Here is a 16,317-nt window from a genome sequence, read left to right as displayed (position 1 = left end):
GATAAACTTATTAAGTATCTCAAAATGAGTTGAAGTGTCTTGTGCTTGCAACTCTGAATTCCATAGTTGTTGATGTATCTTATCATACTTAATTCTAAGTGAACCTAGTTCGTTTTTGACAGTCAACAATTGATAATAAGTGGCTTCAGTGTCCACAACATAATCGCTATAGCTGGTTATGAACCAATCTATTTTGTGGTGTAAATTGTCTCTTGCATTGGAAAGAGCAGAAGGCTCAGGAAGTGAATCTTCCTCATGATCGGACATGCTTAAAAACTAACAGAAAAACCTGAGTGAACGAAATGATGCTGCACTGTAGCAATGTGATTGCTGCGCCAATAAGCAACTTTGGGCGCTGGTCCAGTACGCAGAGAGGCACGCCTGTGCGTTTGAGGCAAGTTGTATCAAGCTTGCTGTGTGGCGAGTCAAGTAGCGAGCTCGCAAGGCGGTGTAGTTTGCCGTGTGTTGTTTTCTCAATGCGCAATAGCCGTCTGTGACCAGTTCAGTGCGGTTCAGTCTCTCAGGGTACAAGATAGTTGATAGCTGGTGCATACACGTCGCAGCGTGCTTTGAGTTGCAGCCAGTACTAAAAATTTGAAACAAGTGTGTGAATGCTTAATATTAAACAATATAAACATACAAAGGTACAATGGAATAAAATATACTCTAGAGTGGGACCTAATCATTGGCGTCAAGCTAGACTATTAGGCACACGGTCACTGAAACCCTAAGGTTCAATGGACCAAGCAATGGGTAATAAAAATTAACAATTATCCTAGGTAACACTAGATCAAAAAAATCCGGCCCGGAGGACCAATTTTTATGACAGAATCCAAGGTCAGGGCAGTGGACTGTGAATGATAGTTGGTATAAATACCTACAAATAAATCTTTGAATTCTGTGCATAAAAATACTGATAGCTTGAAGTGTGGTAAGTATGCCAATAAAAGACTAAATGAATCAACAATATAAGATTTAATAATAATAAGATAATAATAGGCAGATGGCCACATACAAAAAACATTGAGTCAAATATCTTGGGATCAATAAGATAATAATAGGCAGATGGCCACATACAAAAACAATTGTGTCAAATTTCTTGGGATCAATAAAGTAATAATAGGCAGATGGCCACATACAAAACAATTGTAAGTAGATTAAGTCAAATATCTTGGGTAAATTACAACATGTGAAAAAACGTAGAGAAATACAAAATTTAAATGAAATTAGGTCAATGACATTAATGACCATTGAAGCCTGACAATAATCGAAAAGGTAGTATTAATGATACCTGAAATGAATATAAATTGAGTGCTATAATGAAGGTTATTGCTGTGAGGTACAATATTAATGATTAAAAAATGACAATAAGCTGTAAATAATGCTCAACAGGTAAAATACACAAAAATATATGCGGCATAGGCCTTCAGTGATTTGAATGTCAAGATAGACATCAATCGAACGATAATTAGGCATCAGCGGCCTTAGAAAATCACTTGTAAAGCCAAGGGTAGCTGTCAAATCCAATGAATTAATGGGCGTCGGTGGCCTCAGTGAATTGAATGTCAAGATAGACATTAATAAAACAAATTAATAGGCATCACTGGCCTTAAAATATCACTTAAGAGCTAAGGGTAGCTAATAAATACAATGTGAAGATTGTCCAGGTTGAATATAGGCGACATGGGCCTTCAATGAATTGAGTGTCAAGATAGACATCAATTAGAACGATTAATAGGCGACAGTGGCCTCAGAAAATCACTTGTAAAGCCAAGGGTAGCTGTCAAATCCAATGAAATAGTAGGCGTCGGTGGCCTTAGTGAATCATGTCAAGAAAGACATCAATAGAACGATAAGTAGGCGTCAGTGGCCTCAGAAAATCACTTGTAAAGCCAAGGGTAGCTGTCAAATCCAATAAATTAATAGTTGCTACTATTGAATACAATTATATAGGCGTCAGTGGCCTCAGAAAATCACTTGTAAAGCCAAGGGTAGCTGTTAAATACAATGAATTAATAGGCGTCGGTGGCCTTAGTGAATCACTTGTAAAGCCAAGGGTAGCTGTCAAATCCAATGAAATAGTAGGCATCGGTGGCCTCAGTGAATTGAATGTCAAGATAGACATTAATCAAACGATAATTAGGCGTCGGTGGCCTCAGTGAATTGAATGTCAAGATAGACATTAATAAATCAATTATGATACATAGGCTACGTAAATGAAAATTGAATAGAACGATTTACGTGACCTGAATAAAATTTTGAAGAGGAGATGCAGCCAGGCAGACAGGCAATGACTCTGCAATACCCACAAGAACAGGACATCAGCAAGCGATGAAGTGATCTGGCCATGCGATGACAAGCATGGAACCGTCTACCACAGCAGGTGAATCCCCCAGTGGAAATGTAGGCAGGAGCAAGTAGAATTCCAAACGAATAATCCGATCTTCAAGTTGTGGAATTTTTGGATTGATTTCCAAACGGTAGAGATGATGAACTTGAAAGTTTGAGTTTCACGAGGTGAAGCCAATTGTAGAAGAATGGCAATTGAAGCCTACACGAGGTTGTAATTTTTGACAAAGTTTATCAAAGCAATATGTGAAGCAATCAATGAATAATTTAATCACAATTGAAGAATAGAATAAATGAGTTAATTTGTAGAATAATTCACACTTTAAAAACGTTCTGTAGATCAAATAAATAGCGATGAACGCTCACACAAGGTTGCAATTTTTGACAAAGTTTATCAAAGGTTTAACAGAGTAAATGAGTGAAGAAATCAATGAATAATTGAATCACACTTGACGAATAGAACAAACGAATTAATTTGAAGAATAATTCACTTTTAAAAACGTTTCGTAGGTCTGATGAATTCAGATGAAAAGTTTAGACCGGGCGCAGGATGCACACACCGACTAGGAACCATTGAAAGACAACAAACAAGCTAAACGCGCTAGTAACAAAAAGGGGAAGGCGGAAATGACAGCCACATATGTGAAACGTCTACAAACGTTTGGTGAAAAAGTGGCAAATATCTAGAAAGTAAGATGCCTAAAGACAAGATAAAATTCCAAAAAATCGAATAGTAAAAATATTAAAATTGCAACGGCAAATAATCCGACGAAAAAGGTACGAATAGAAGTATAGAAAACCAATTTGACTAAAGCAGTGTCGAAGAACCGACTGTGACGTCACCGGACAGCGCAGACGCACAAAATGACAACATGATGTCTACGTAGTAGCGGAACGAGTAACAAGTGGAACCGTTCCAATAAATGCTTTGTCAGATTTTACAGTAGTTTTGTGACCAGGTGGAAACCCAAGAGCTTGACCATCTTTCGATGGTAGTACCGGCCAAGGCTAAAGGTACATTATTAAAGTCAGTTTTATTGTCATTCTCAGCCTAGGTGACCTAAAGTTGAACAATTTTGAAAATGTTCCATTCCATACCGAATGTCCTTGCTGGACTGATGATGATATAGTTGAGCCGCAGAACCACATGCACAAGCTATCTACAGCCATCTCAGTTAAGTTAATAAAATACCGTATGTCAAATTTGTTTTTTATTTCACTTTCTGACAAAATCTGCCCTGCGATCGCCGGTCATATATAGAACATTTTGAATAACTGGGGGGTGGGGCTAATGTATCAAATAGGGAGGAATTTGTAGAAGATTTTATTCAGCCTTTACCATCATGGAGTAAAATAAGGTAGTTATAATAATAAAAAATAGGAGTGGCCTTAGACAACAGGATTAAAATCGCAATATCTTGAGTTATTTTCTCAGTTATTCTTGTGTTTCAGGTAGACACAGTAAACCGTTGTTCCTCGGTGCCTGAAAACAGTTGTACGGTAAGTCATGTTGAAATTCTCTAAAACAGGTATCGCTCAGTTGGTTGTGTGGCGAAACTTTTTGTTGGAGAAACACAATTTCTATGCTTTTTCATGATTACGAGCTATCGTTAATTTCAAGGCAAACCTTACCAGCACCAAATTACTTATCGAATAAGTTTAGTATAATATGAGTCATTTTAAAATCAAGCAATTTTCTCTTCAGAGTATGGGGTCTTTTGCGAGTCAGTCAAGACCAGTGATTAAATACAGGTTTATCACAGAAGGTTGGTTGACCTGGAATGTTATCAGCTGATTGAATAAAAATCGAAGAAGGAGAAAGCAAGATAGAAAAACACTATTATTTGTTAGGTTATGCTTATAATATAAAATAGTAGATTTATATAAAATTTTGTAATTATTGGGATGACAAAAAAGGACTGAAATAAAGTGTTATTTGTTTTTGAAAAATTTCAAGTCAAAAACCGTGAGTACTCTTGCTTAGAAAAAGTATTTTTAAAAAATGTATTTTAGGCACTGTAAACTTATATGTTTGTATTGAAGTTTTGTTATTATTTAAAATTATAAAATATATGATTGTATATTAATTTATTGTTATAAATTATAAAGGCCATACATTGTTAATCAATCTAAAAGGCTCTTTAGAATATGGGCCGCGGCGGAATTGAAATAGCACGTAGTCAATACCGCGGCCTATATTCTAAAGAATCTATTCGTGATAATATATAATTATGAAATAATATTTTAAATAAGTGAAATATTTTGCAATTTATTTACAATTTTATTGTGGAATTACTTACAAAGATAAAATTTTTATACTTTCATAATGGAAAATAAATCACAACTTTTTAAGGATGACACAAGAATTTGACTTGTAGCTACCTACTTGCTAGATATTAACTCTAAAAACAAAATCTTTAATTTTTTAGTATGCCGCATTCAATAAATATTTGAACATGCTATAATAGTAAAGTTCACGTTATAAAGGCAGTGGGGAGAGATAGGAAAACAGCGTTGTCAATTCTCTTCTTGCCACTGCCTTCTATAGCGAATAGCGGATTTCGGTATATCGGATGAAATATTAGTTTATTCCTGTTTAGAAAAATTAATTATATTTTAATTGTCATGAAAAAATATTTTTCAAATACTAAGTTAAAGCAAATACATTTTCATAATTGAGATTTCATATTTTGTTAATTATATGTATACATTGTTGAAACACGATCTGGCAACGTTGTAGAGCTTGAAAAGGTAACGCTGATTTTTGAATAATAAAGAGGGAAAGCAACATCAATGTTAATCAAATACTGCCATAATAACGTAAACCTTACAATTACTACAGTTCTATTACAGAATAATTTCTAACTGTTATCAGTGTTTGTTTTGTTGACATAGTACTTGTGAGTGCTAATGCCTAGTCCACATATTGGCCCAGCTTGGTAAGCTTAGCCGCGTTTATCTTGCCATACATACTGCGTGCCTCATCAAGGCCAGCGGAAGCCAACGTTGGCAAGCGCTCGCATTCAAAATGGCAAATGAAAAATGGAGTTGGAAGTTGAAAATATCAACTAGAAGGAACACAATAGGAACTAAAAAAATAATGAAAAAATAACACAATAACAATTAAATATCGGGGCACCAAGCTTCGCTCGTTATTTCTATTTATTGATAAACAGAACACAATTTTCTAAAATGATCGTGTTTATTTATTTTACAGCTGGCTATACGTCAGCTTATGAATTTCGGGGATGCGGTATTTTGATTTTCGACGATGAAAGTCTCAGCTGTTTCAGCCAAGGATGTATTATCCTTTTAATGTCGTTCAGCGAGTTTTCCCAAGGATGAGACCTTGTGCAATCAAATTTTTATATCATAAACCTACTATGTTCCAAATTTCGTGAAAATCGTTAGATCCGTTGAACATAAATAACCAGATATAAAAATACAGAAATTGCTCGCTTAATCTAATAGGATAACAAATCATAGAAAACTCAAGAATCATAACTCAATTACACAGTACACGAGAGCAGACGACTAAACAGCATGCATTGGTCTCCGCTCGGACGAAATCAGATTGATGGCCAATGAAGGCCAACGCTGGCAAACCACCCATCCACACATTGGCGCTGGCCGACGTTAGACTTCTCTGGGCCAATATGTAGATGCGGCATAAGGCTCATTATACAAGCTGGATAGACGCGCATAATTTTTTCCCACTCATTTAAAAGATGAATGAACATAACCATAAAAATAGTTATATCTAGAGTGAAAATTACTGTTTTTTCTCCCTGAGGGAAAAGTTTGAAGCCCGAGGCGAAGCCGAGGGCAACAATTTTCCTGAGGGAGGAAAATATTTTTCACTCATGATATACACATACACAACATTTTTCCTCCACCTACATTTCCATAAAAACTTCAAATAAAATAATTTTTAAAAACGTACATGACCAAACAATATTTTACAACATAAAAAGTAAACAGAAACAGCTGGCTTGAAATCACAGTTCCCCTCGACAGCACTATCTAGCGGCAAAAGTTGTAACAACAATGGCCGCCACAACTACAGCTATGATGAAGTTCCCGTTTCAAATTTAATTAGTTGATGAGGAATATTCGTTGGCTTGTATTTTGAATAACATGGAATAAAAAATTTACATTTTTTTAGTATAGTGATATGAAGTTTGTCATAATTTTAGCATACACACGTAAATTTCATATATTGATCGAATGTCTGGTTGAGGTATTGAATTTAGTTGGTTTAATGACTACTCTATATGCTTCCTCATCTGAGCTTAGACCTTCTAGCCTATTACAATGTAAGTTTTTAAAATAGAGATGCTTCCCATGTTATTTAAATGGAGTCACTTTTCCTCTCTAGGGAGTTTTTCTATTTTTTACTACCGAGAGCGAAAAAGTGACACTTTAGTATTACGTTTCAGGGAGTAAAGTAAGCACTTTAGACAGAAGGTAGAGGAAATAGTTATTTGTGCAACTAGTGACAGTTTGCTGCACCTAAAGAAACGCTTACAGCCTATGGCTCGGGCGGAATGGTTTCTTGAGTGCAGCAAGAGTATTTATAAGAATATTTATTATTTATTTATTTAGCAGAGGAACTTTGCGCACGTATTTCACATCAAATTTTTCCTACAGTTACCATTGAATATGAAAAGTGGTTGATTATGGGTAAAATGATGGCTGAAATCCATCAAATGTTTGTCTGTATAATTTTGTTATTAATAACAACTTTAATTTATTTTAAACTTGATAATCCAATTGAAAATTAATAATCCATAATTTATTCAAATTAATTTGAATACTTTTGAGTAAATCTTAATTTCTAAATAATTTTTCAACCAATCAATTTATGAATGAAAAAATATTATTTGAAATAATGAATAATTAATAATATTAGAAATGTAGCCTATAATTTATTGAGTTCTCATTTTTATTTATTTGAAAATCATAAAAAATATAGATAGAACGAATTCGCATTCAAAATACAAGCCAACAATGTCAACAGCTGATTGGGATGGCTGCAAGATAATACGCAAAGTATTAAGACAACGCAAAGTAATACTTTGCGCACTAGAGCGGAAAAGTGATTCTTTGCGTTCTGTAATCAGTGCAGGAATGGTCACTTTTCAAGGTAACTGTAGGAAAAAATATTTTATGTTTAACTTCCATGCTTCTTTTTTATATATGTTCAACTGTAAAATCAATAATATTTGTCATAATAGTTTGTATTAAGTATAAGTAATGATTATCTTAAGTTATCTATTTGATCTAAACCTAATATATGAATTATATGGTTCTTGTTCTTATATGAATTATTTAGTATTGATGGCTATACTAGGTTTTAGCCTATATAATGTATTTTTAATCATCTTTGTTATTTTTTTAATGTATTATTTTTTCATAAGTGCAATAGTATATGAGTCTTCTCTAGTGCCCGAATATTTTTAATAGCCACTTGAAAAAATTAATTGCAACTTACCTCTAAAATGTTCAATTTTACGTCATTTCTTCATAGGTTCATGTAACTTAGGTATACTCACTATTGCCTTTTGATTTTTATTCTAGAAAAATGCCAGCCCCCGTCGGATATCAAACAGGAGGACCCTCTTGTTTCGATAAGATAAAAATTGGATTTCTGTTAGGATTCTGTGTCGGTATGGCAACTGGAGGAATCTTTGGTGGATTTGGAGCTCTAAGGTAATCAATTAATAACTGCATTATAATTATTATACCTCTCCCTCGAATAAAATGTTCATTTTAACAGGGGTTAGAACAACAAATCAATAAGAAACAAGGCTTAAGAAAATTGATATTTCTATGGCTCTTTTGTTTGTTGGTGGGAAGGTGCCATTTTGCCTGATGTATATTTTAGCCGTCATTGGGCCTTACAACGTTTATATTTCAGCATGAACTGCCAATTTATATCGATGAAAGTTTTCCATGACAAAAAGTACCATAAACGTATATCAAGTAACATGGCTGGTAGTATGAGATACAAGCATAATAGTTTCGAGGCATTGAAACTGTAACATAGTTTAAAGTGTTGCTTCTTGATGTGGCTGGGACCTGGGAAGTATGAATTTAAGCCGAAGGTACAATAATTATTATAGTTGCCAACGTTGAAACAGTAGCATAGTTAAAAGAGTGGGTTCTTATTAATAGAGTAATATTTTTATTAGTGTAGTAATTTATATCTGTATGGGAAATATTTTTCAGGGCTGGACTAAGAGGTCGTGAATTGGTGAACAACATGGGCAAGACAATGATGTCCACTGGTGGAACGTTTGGCACATTCATGGCCATAGGCAGTGGCATTAGATGTTGACTTTATCTATTACAAATTTAACAATATTTAAATAAATGTAAATAATTTTTTATTATGCAATCTCTTTTCATTTAAAGCAATGAAACAATGTCAATAGTTGTAGTATGTAAACAAAAATAAATTATTTTGCGATTTGTCTGTAAAAATTTATCAACTTTTTTTATTTATTCATTCAAATTACTATCAGTAATGAAGGATATAATATTACTATAATACTAAGATTATACAGGGACCGGCATATTAATCTGACGATTTTGTAGTAATTATTATGTTTGAACCACTGTCATTGAAAAGGCGGGAATGTTGTACATCGACAGGTCTATTCTTATCATTCCAATAGCCAAGTATGTCGTGGTCAAGTGAACATCAAGCGATTGTGATGAAGCATATTTTAAAAATAATAACTCAGTTATTTTAACACAGCGTTTATGTCGCAGACATTTCAATAATTTAAATTGGCATGCGCCTGTTTCCAGTAGGAATACGATCTTGTTGTGGGTAAAGAATTTTAGGAACACGTTTTCCGCTTTAAAACGAAACTGACAGGACAAAAACGAACCGTGAGAACGCCTGAGTAGCTGTTACACGATCTCCACGACGTTCAGCAGCGAAATATGTTGTTGCTCTAGCCTTTTCTTATCGAAGTGTACGACGAATTCTTCATTCCGACCTAAAATTCCACCCGTATAGAATAATGTTCGTGCAACAACTTAAAGCAAATTATTGGGCACATTGCATTTTCATTTTCGAAAATGTCCACCAGGATTCCGTTATTCTTTCAAGTGACGAGGAACATTTTAATTTTTCGGGATTTGTGAATAAACAAAATTACTGTTATCGAGCAGCCAATAATCCACAGAACTAAAGGAAGTCATTCAACGAGAAATTGAAGCTCCACAAGTGATGATTGAGCGAGCATAGGCGAAATTTAGAATTAGTTTGAGTGTGTGAAAAGTAACGGAAATCATTTGGATGACATAATCTACAAATAAAAAACTTTGTGAGTAATCTATGTATAAATTGTATGTGTATATAATTTATAGTATTCACTATAAATTGCAAAATTCGATCTTTACTTTGATATATTCTATGATTTAATTGTACGAAACACACTTTAGTTATTATCCCTCAAAAAACGTCAGGTATTTATGCCGGGCTCTGTATAAGGTAATAATAATAAGTTACTATCAGTAATGAAAATAATAACAATAATAATGGTTTCTGTTCATAACATAGACATACCACCAGGGCAGGCCCATAAGGGAACAAGTCAAGAGAAGTAAAATGACAATAAGCAAGTCTACAAATTAATGGATAGTCAGAAACTGACAAGAAATAAGGTCTTCTGTGTAACCTTTCTAATCATTCAAGAAGGCTCTTAACTCAGAATTTAATCGAGAATTTCATTCGATAGATATTAGTTACCCCAACTGGCAACCACGTTGTAAATTGCAGGCTCATTCAAGTTTCTAGAAATCGATCTTTATTTTTTGTGTGTTAATCTAGATCACAGAAAAGTTTTTTATTTATTACATATTGAAGTGCAGCGGTTCTCAACCAGAGAGCCCACACGGATCCTTTGTCAGTTGCGGCGGTACTCTTGAAAAATTAATCTTAATTGACTTATTTTTCGCATCACTTGATTTTAACCAAGTTAGGTGGTTTTATTACTAGGTTTCAGCATAATATAGTTTCACGATTTAATTCTAGGGAAGAGGGGTAAGACATCACACTCTAAGGGTACAAACACACTGGAAGCGGAGCGTGGCGTGGCGTTGAGGAGCATCGTGAACAGTATCATGTTAATGAGCTAAAACACACTGGAAGCGTCTACTCGCAGAGCGGAGCGGAGCCTGATGTCAAACTTTGGAACAAGCTGGTTTGTTTTTTGGAGCGTCTACGAGCGGAGCGTCGAAGTGCGAGTGCCCTACTAATGTACTTACTAATGGTCTATTCTTGTACATAATAATGCACTTGTTCTACTACATTTTCCCACCATCTAGCACACTAGTATATTTCATGTTTGCCCAAATTCCCCTGTAATGTGTATTATTTGATTATTCAAAAGAGAAAACTCATCTATTACACTTTGAAAACAAAAGTAAGGATTTCTAATGCATTTCATTCATATTTCTATGAAATTTTAAAAATTCATCAATTCTCCCACCACCTATAGTAAATGTTGTGGAGGAAATTTTGTCCATATTTTTTCCCGTGCTGAACACACTGTGTCTTAGGTAATATCCTATACTTTACGTCAGTGGTTCTCAAACTTTTTACTTCAAGCCCCCCTGCATAATTCAACTGTAAGCCGGATCCCCTACATGTATAAGCATAGACTACTATACTATACATGTTGTACATATACGTATAAGTACGTATATACCTACATATTTTATACTCAATATTTATTTAGTTGAGTTTTGCACATTCTATACATAACCCAATGCTGCAATAGTTCCAATCATTATAAAACAAAAAATTCTATACAAACAATAAAGTATAATTTTATTCAGGTACTATAGTACATACGGTTGTTGTTATTTTTGTTTCTCATAGAAATTAACAATACAAAGAGTGTTAGTGTGAAGGATGAGCTTGTTTTTTTCGCACAGAGTTTGTTGAAACGAGGTGTCAGCTCCGAAAACGCTACTCTAAGTTCCTGGGTCACATCCAGTCTTGATCTATATTCACTTTTCATGGCAACAGAAAACCCAGTTTCACATGGATAAATTGTAGCAAAAGGAGTCTATATACTCAATGCCTTTTTACTAAAAATTGGGTGTTCCTTTTGCACACCAATCCAGAAAGATGTAAGAAAATATTCTTCAAACTTCATTTTAAGCGCAAAGTCACCTTGGAGATCAATGAGGTTTTCTTTTTCTATCATGTTGAGGGAGCACTTATTGATTGAGAATTTGAATTTGACAATACGGTTGATATAAATATTTTATGAGTAAAAACTACTCACATTTAATTTTAAAAATAGAAAGATTGCTTATCGTAATTATTTTAGAAGTAAATTTAAAACATTTTCCAACCAAGCTTTGCGCCCCCCCCCTGAGCATTCGTCGCGCTCCACACTTTGAGAACCACTGCTTTACGTAATTATTCTCACAATTAATGTCTGCAAACTAGACAACGCCATTTTCTAGGCCCTTGCCGCTTGACGCTCAGACGCTTCTTGTGTGTATCATGAACGCTCTGACCACGCCACGCTCCGCTCTAGAACGCCACGCCACGCTCTGCTTTCAGTGTGTTTGTACCCTAATAAATTTTTCTCCATTTCCTACTTCTACAGTTCATATGATAGGGCTGAAATACCAAACCAAACATTGAAATTTGGCAGGCATGCTCGGTTGAACCTTTTGACACTTGATGAAAGATTCAATAATCTTCCCTAAATACGCCCAAAATCAAAGGTTTTGAGCGTTCGACTTGAGCATCTGAATAAAAATGGACAATATGTCCAACGTGTAGACGCATCCGTTGTGAGTGCAGTCTAAAGCCTTGAACACACTGACGCAGGATAAATGCGGGACGATGACCAGAGCGGGATAATTTTAATGCCATCATTAAAGTTCTCGCTCTTGTCTCGCGTCTTTGTATACAAGCAAAGAATGAAGAAGAACTTTTTGTTCTTTACGTTGTGGTAAAAGGCTTTAATTTTCATGCCATCAGTTAATTTTGAAGTTAGTAAGCTGACGTATTCCCTAGCTCTGAAAGTTGTGGAGAACTTTAATAAGGCCAGCCGCAAAGTAGACCCACGCCACTCCAACCCACGCCGTGGGAAGTTTTGTAAATACGTTTTTGAAAAAAGTTTTGAAAGAAGTTCGCAGGTTTCATGGAGCATGGGTCAAATGTTCGTTGTACTGCGCATGCCTACAACTAGCGCATGTGCCGTCAACTACTCTGCTCGTTTTGTCTAGTCAGTCTAGGAGCTTCTCTTTGTCTCAGAAACAGAGTAACGGCCAGCAACAGTCACAGTTATAACATAGTTAATCAAAAGTACTCTTTGAGTATCTATAGTGAGGTCCACGTTATAATGGTAGTGTACGATTTGCAATGGTGTTGCTATCCTTGTCTCGTTCAACAAATGTGAAAGAGTTAGGGGTTAGTTTTTATTTAGGTTATATTTAATAATGTTTTATTAGGATAGGTTAGGTTTTTGCTTTAAAATTGCAATATGCTAGAAGGGGCTAGGGTCTAGGTGGAGTTATGTTTTTTGATGTTTCAAAGCACAGAATTAGCAGGAGTTTTCTCTGTTTCAAAGGTAAAAGGATAGGTTAGGGGGTTAGGATTTTGCTTTGAATCACATGTTTGTGAACATGTTCATGAAATGAACCACATGTTTATGTTTTGTTCTAAAGATGACAAATAAATCTAAAGTATTAAATGTAGAAGGGTTAGAGGTTAGGTTTTATTTAGGTTATATTTAATAATGTGTTATTAGGATAGGTTAGGTTTTTGCTTTGAAATTGCAATATGCTAGAAGGGGCTAGGGTGCAGTTAGAGCTATGTTTTTTGATGTTTCAAATGTGAAAGGATAGGTTAGGGGGTTAGGATTTAGCTTTGAAATCTAAATTATTAAATGTGAAGGGGTTGGGGGTTAGGTTTTTTTGGATTATATTTAATAATGTTCCATAAGGTTAGGTTAGGTTTTTGCTTTTAAATTGCAATATGCTAGAAAGGGCTAGGGTCCAGGTAGAATAATGCTTTTTGATATTTCAAAGGTGGAAAGATAGGTTAGGATTTGGCTTTGAAATTGCAATATGCTGGAAGGGAATAGAGGTTTTTCAAATAGTCATGTTTATTGATGTTTTAAATGTAAAAGGGGAGGTTGAGGGTTCGGTTTTTGTTTTGAAATGACAATATGCTGACTTAGTTATAGTGTTTTTTAAGATCAGTTAAATATCAACTGTTATATTTTATTAATCATATTTTTCAAAAGTACTCTTTCTTTTATTAAATAAAATGATAATATATTGATTACTATATTGAATTTAATGATTAATCATCATTGGATAATAATATCTTCATCAAATAGAATGACGATTGGCTCCAGTTACAGTGCTCGGTAACCATCATCACAAAGAACGTTACATTCAAAGATCTGACTGAATGGAACGGGAAAAACCCGTTGCTAACGCATGCGCGATGCGGTGCTGTCTGAGACAGAGAGTGGTTTGTGTCAGTCTGGTTAACGTCTTTTTAAAGACAATCAGCTGCTTTGTTCATCAGTCTATTTCAGAGATGGATACCCAGCCCAGCGTGTGAGGTGTGAGTTCAATTATTGACCTTGAACGTGGATAAGCGTGGGCCTATTTCTATTTTGCGTGGATGTATTTTGCGGCGGGCCTAATTTTTCTCAGAGGTCTCAAGCTATAAAATTAATGAATGGGTGTAAAATGCTTACTTCTTTTGTCTGGAAAATATAACATTAGTTGAAGACATACAACACAATCAACATGTTTGTGACTAGCTGCTCTCCTCCAACATAGCTGCATAATTTACAGTATTTTTGGCTGTATTCCACAGATTCTTGAGGAAATCATAATCTAAAGAAAAACTTTGAACATTTGCAAACTAGAGTTTGTCTAAAAATGTGTACGAAAGGGCTATAAGGTGGGTTTCGAACTACCCACTTTCATAAAAAAAAGATAAAAACTTGACTTATAATATTAGCAGTAATGACTTCAATCGATCACTCGAGCGAATGATGAAGATAAGGCATCATAAATAATTTGTTTTATTGTTTACAATACAGTAATTGAAATTGTGAAAATTCTACAATAAAATTGATTAACAAAATATTCAACTAAATGCCACGTTCAGTTCGCCTTTTGCTGTAAGTGACTGGCTGTTAACTTACTTTGTCGTAGTTTTTCAATATCTTGATCTGGATATAATTCTTTCAAGTAGCTTTTATCAACGTTGGGAAATCGCTTGAACAGCTGCAAGATGTATCTTCTTTCTTGCCTGTAAATAATCAAATGAAGCCATTAAAAAAAAATAATTAGTTAGTGAACCTGAACAATTAGTTACCACATTAATCTTCAGTGAGGTCAACGTTATATTGGCAGAGTTTTATTAGCAATTGTATTGCTATCCTTGTCTATCATTCAACAAAGCTGATAGCGCTATCTCATTCTCGCTTTGCTCTGTTGCCAGATCGTATTAAACAACGTAGAAATATAATTAACAAAATATTTTGATTATGAAATCATTGAAAAATATAATTTATTGCTTGATAAAATATAATTGATTATTTTAAATGAGAATTAACAGTTAATATTACACATCAATAAACGAGGGATCAGCTACTCTCCATAGAAGGCATTGACAAGACAGAGGATCGGCAAATTTGTTCTGATATTTTTCTCCACTGCCATTATAACGTGGACCACACTATAGTAAATTAGAATTGATGGTTGAATTGTAATAGCATTAAATTTGATTTAACAAACAATAATATTCTAGGCATTATCGTAGTTATGAAGGAAGAGAAATTTATTTTTCATCAAAACCACGAATTTGCCAAACAATGATTTTTGCAGCTTTATTTTTATAATATAAATATTTTTGGACGAATCATTTCCAATTGAGCTAAATTATTACGATATACTACCAATTGTTCAAGCTGGATTTGGAGGATTGAATTATTTGAAATCCTAGGAAAAAGGAGCATTAATTTTCCAAAGATGGATCTCTTCGAGAAAACATCTATAAATGAATATGAATAGAATAACAGTAGAAAAATATTTCATTACGGCACTTCAAAATATGCAATTTCGAAACTAGCTGTTAATGTGAAGGATAATGTAATTAATGCTGAGTACTACTTAATCCATTTTTTCATTAATTGTTGAGATGTGTTTTCTAGTTTGGAAACTACTTTTCGTTATATGATAGATAGATTCAATACTTACAATTTAGACCTCCTCTTCTTCACCCACAATTTTTCTCTAAAGAGCTTCACAAAGTTTTTAGTCTCGTTGTAGCTGTAGAAGAATATATGATCCTTGTATTTTTCGTTCAATTCCTTGGGAACTATGTGTTCAAACATTCTGTAGAAATTTCGCAACCCTAAAAATGAAAATAATTATCATATGCAAAATCTTCTCAAGTCATCACCAGGATTTTTCCAAATTAGTTTAAATTTAGAATGTTACAGCAGCAATCAATTTGAATAAATCGAATTAAATACTCTAGTCAACAGTCATGAGATAACCAATAATCATATTATAATCTCAATTACGTTAGATTCCTTTTATTATTAATGTTGAGATTTTTTCTTATATCGAAAATCAAATTGAACACTGAAAAAAATACATAGTGAAGCCTATAAAAACAAGGTTTTTGCCACATAAACATGAAACACTAATAGATCTATTGAAATACTTTAATACGGTAAGGCTTTCTCAATTTTTGTAGACATCTATTTGCAAAAATGTCCAAGAACCGGTATATTAAATACTAGGGCTTCCAGATCTCTGAATAACATTAGTTATAATTATCACCTGACGGGATGCATTTTCAAGTAGCCATATAGACTTTTAAGGATTAGTCAGAGAATAATTCGTAAAACAACCCAGAAACGCACTGTTTTGTTTTTGTTTTGTATTTAG

General features: G+C 34.2%; 2 protein-coding genes across 2 annotated transcripts in view; one reads left to right on the top strand and one right to left on the bottom strand.

Annotated features, from left to right (window-relative positions):
- Positions 1-4,089: 4,089 nt before the first annotated feature.
- LOC111053515 (reactive oxygen species modulator 1) lies at positions 4,090-8,839 on the top strand. Its single transcript, XM_022340423.2, has 3 exons — positions 4,090-4,315; positions 7,930-8,061; positions 8,581-8,839. The coding sequence occupies exons 2-3, from the start codon at positions 7,934-7,936 to the stop codon at positions 8,687-8,689; spliced, it is 237 nt and encodes a 78-aa protein (XP_022196115.1). The 5' UTR covers positions 4,090-4,315; positions 7,930-7,933; the 3' UTR covers positions 8,690-8,839.
- Positions 8,840-14,422: 5,583 nt separating this feature from the next.
- Positions 14,423-16,317, bottom strand: part of LOC111049870 (39S ribosomal protein L47, mitochondrial) — a 15,849-nt gene continuing 13,954 nt past the window's right edge. Inside the window, exons 5-6 of the mRNA XM_022336049.2 lie at positions 15,619-15,775; positions 14,423-14,668 (exon numbers count right to left, since the gene is read on the bottom strand). Coding sequence (XP_022191741.2) covers positions 14,521-14,668; positions 15,619-15,775 — 305 coding nt within the window. The 3' untranslated portion in view covers positions 14,423-14,520. The remainder of the gene's footprint in view (positions 14,669-15,618; positions 15,776-16,317) is intronic.

The sequence above is a fragment of the Nilaparvata lugens genome, chromosome 3 (assembly GCF_014356525.2).
Source record: "Nilaparvata lugens isolate BPH chromosome 3, ASM1435652v1, whole genome shotgun sequence".
In the NCBI taxonomy this organism is placed as follows: Eukaryota; Metazoa; Arthropoda; class Insecta; order Hemiptera; family Delphacidae; genus Nilaparvata; species Nilaparvata lugens.
Note: the sequence above shows the minus strand (reverse complement) of the source record. Positions and strands in the feature narration are given on the sequence as shown.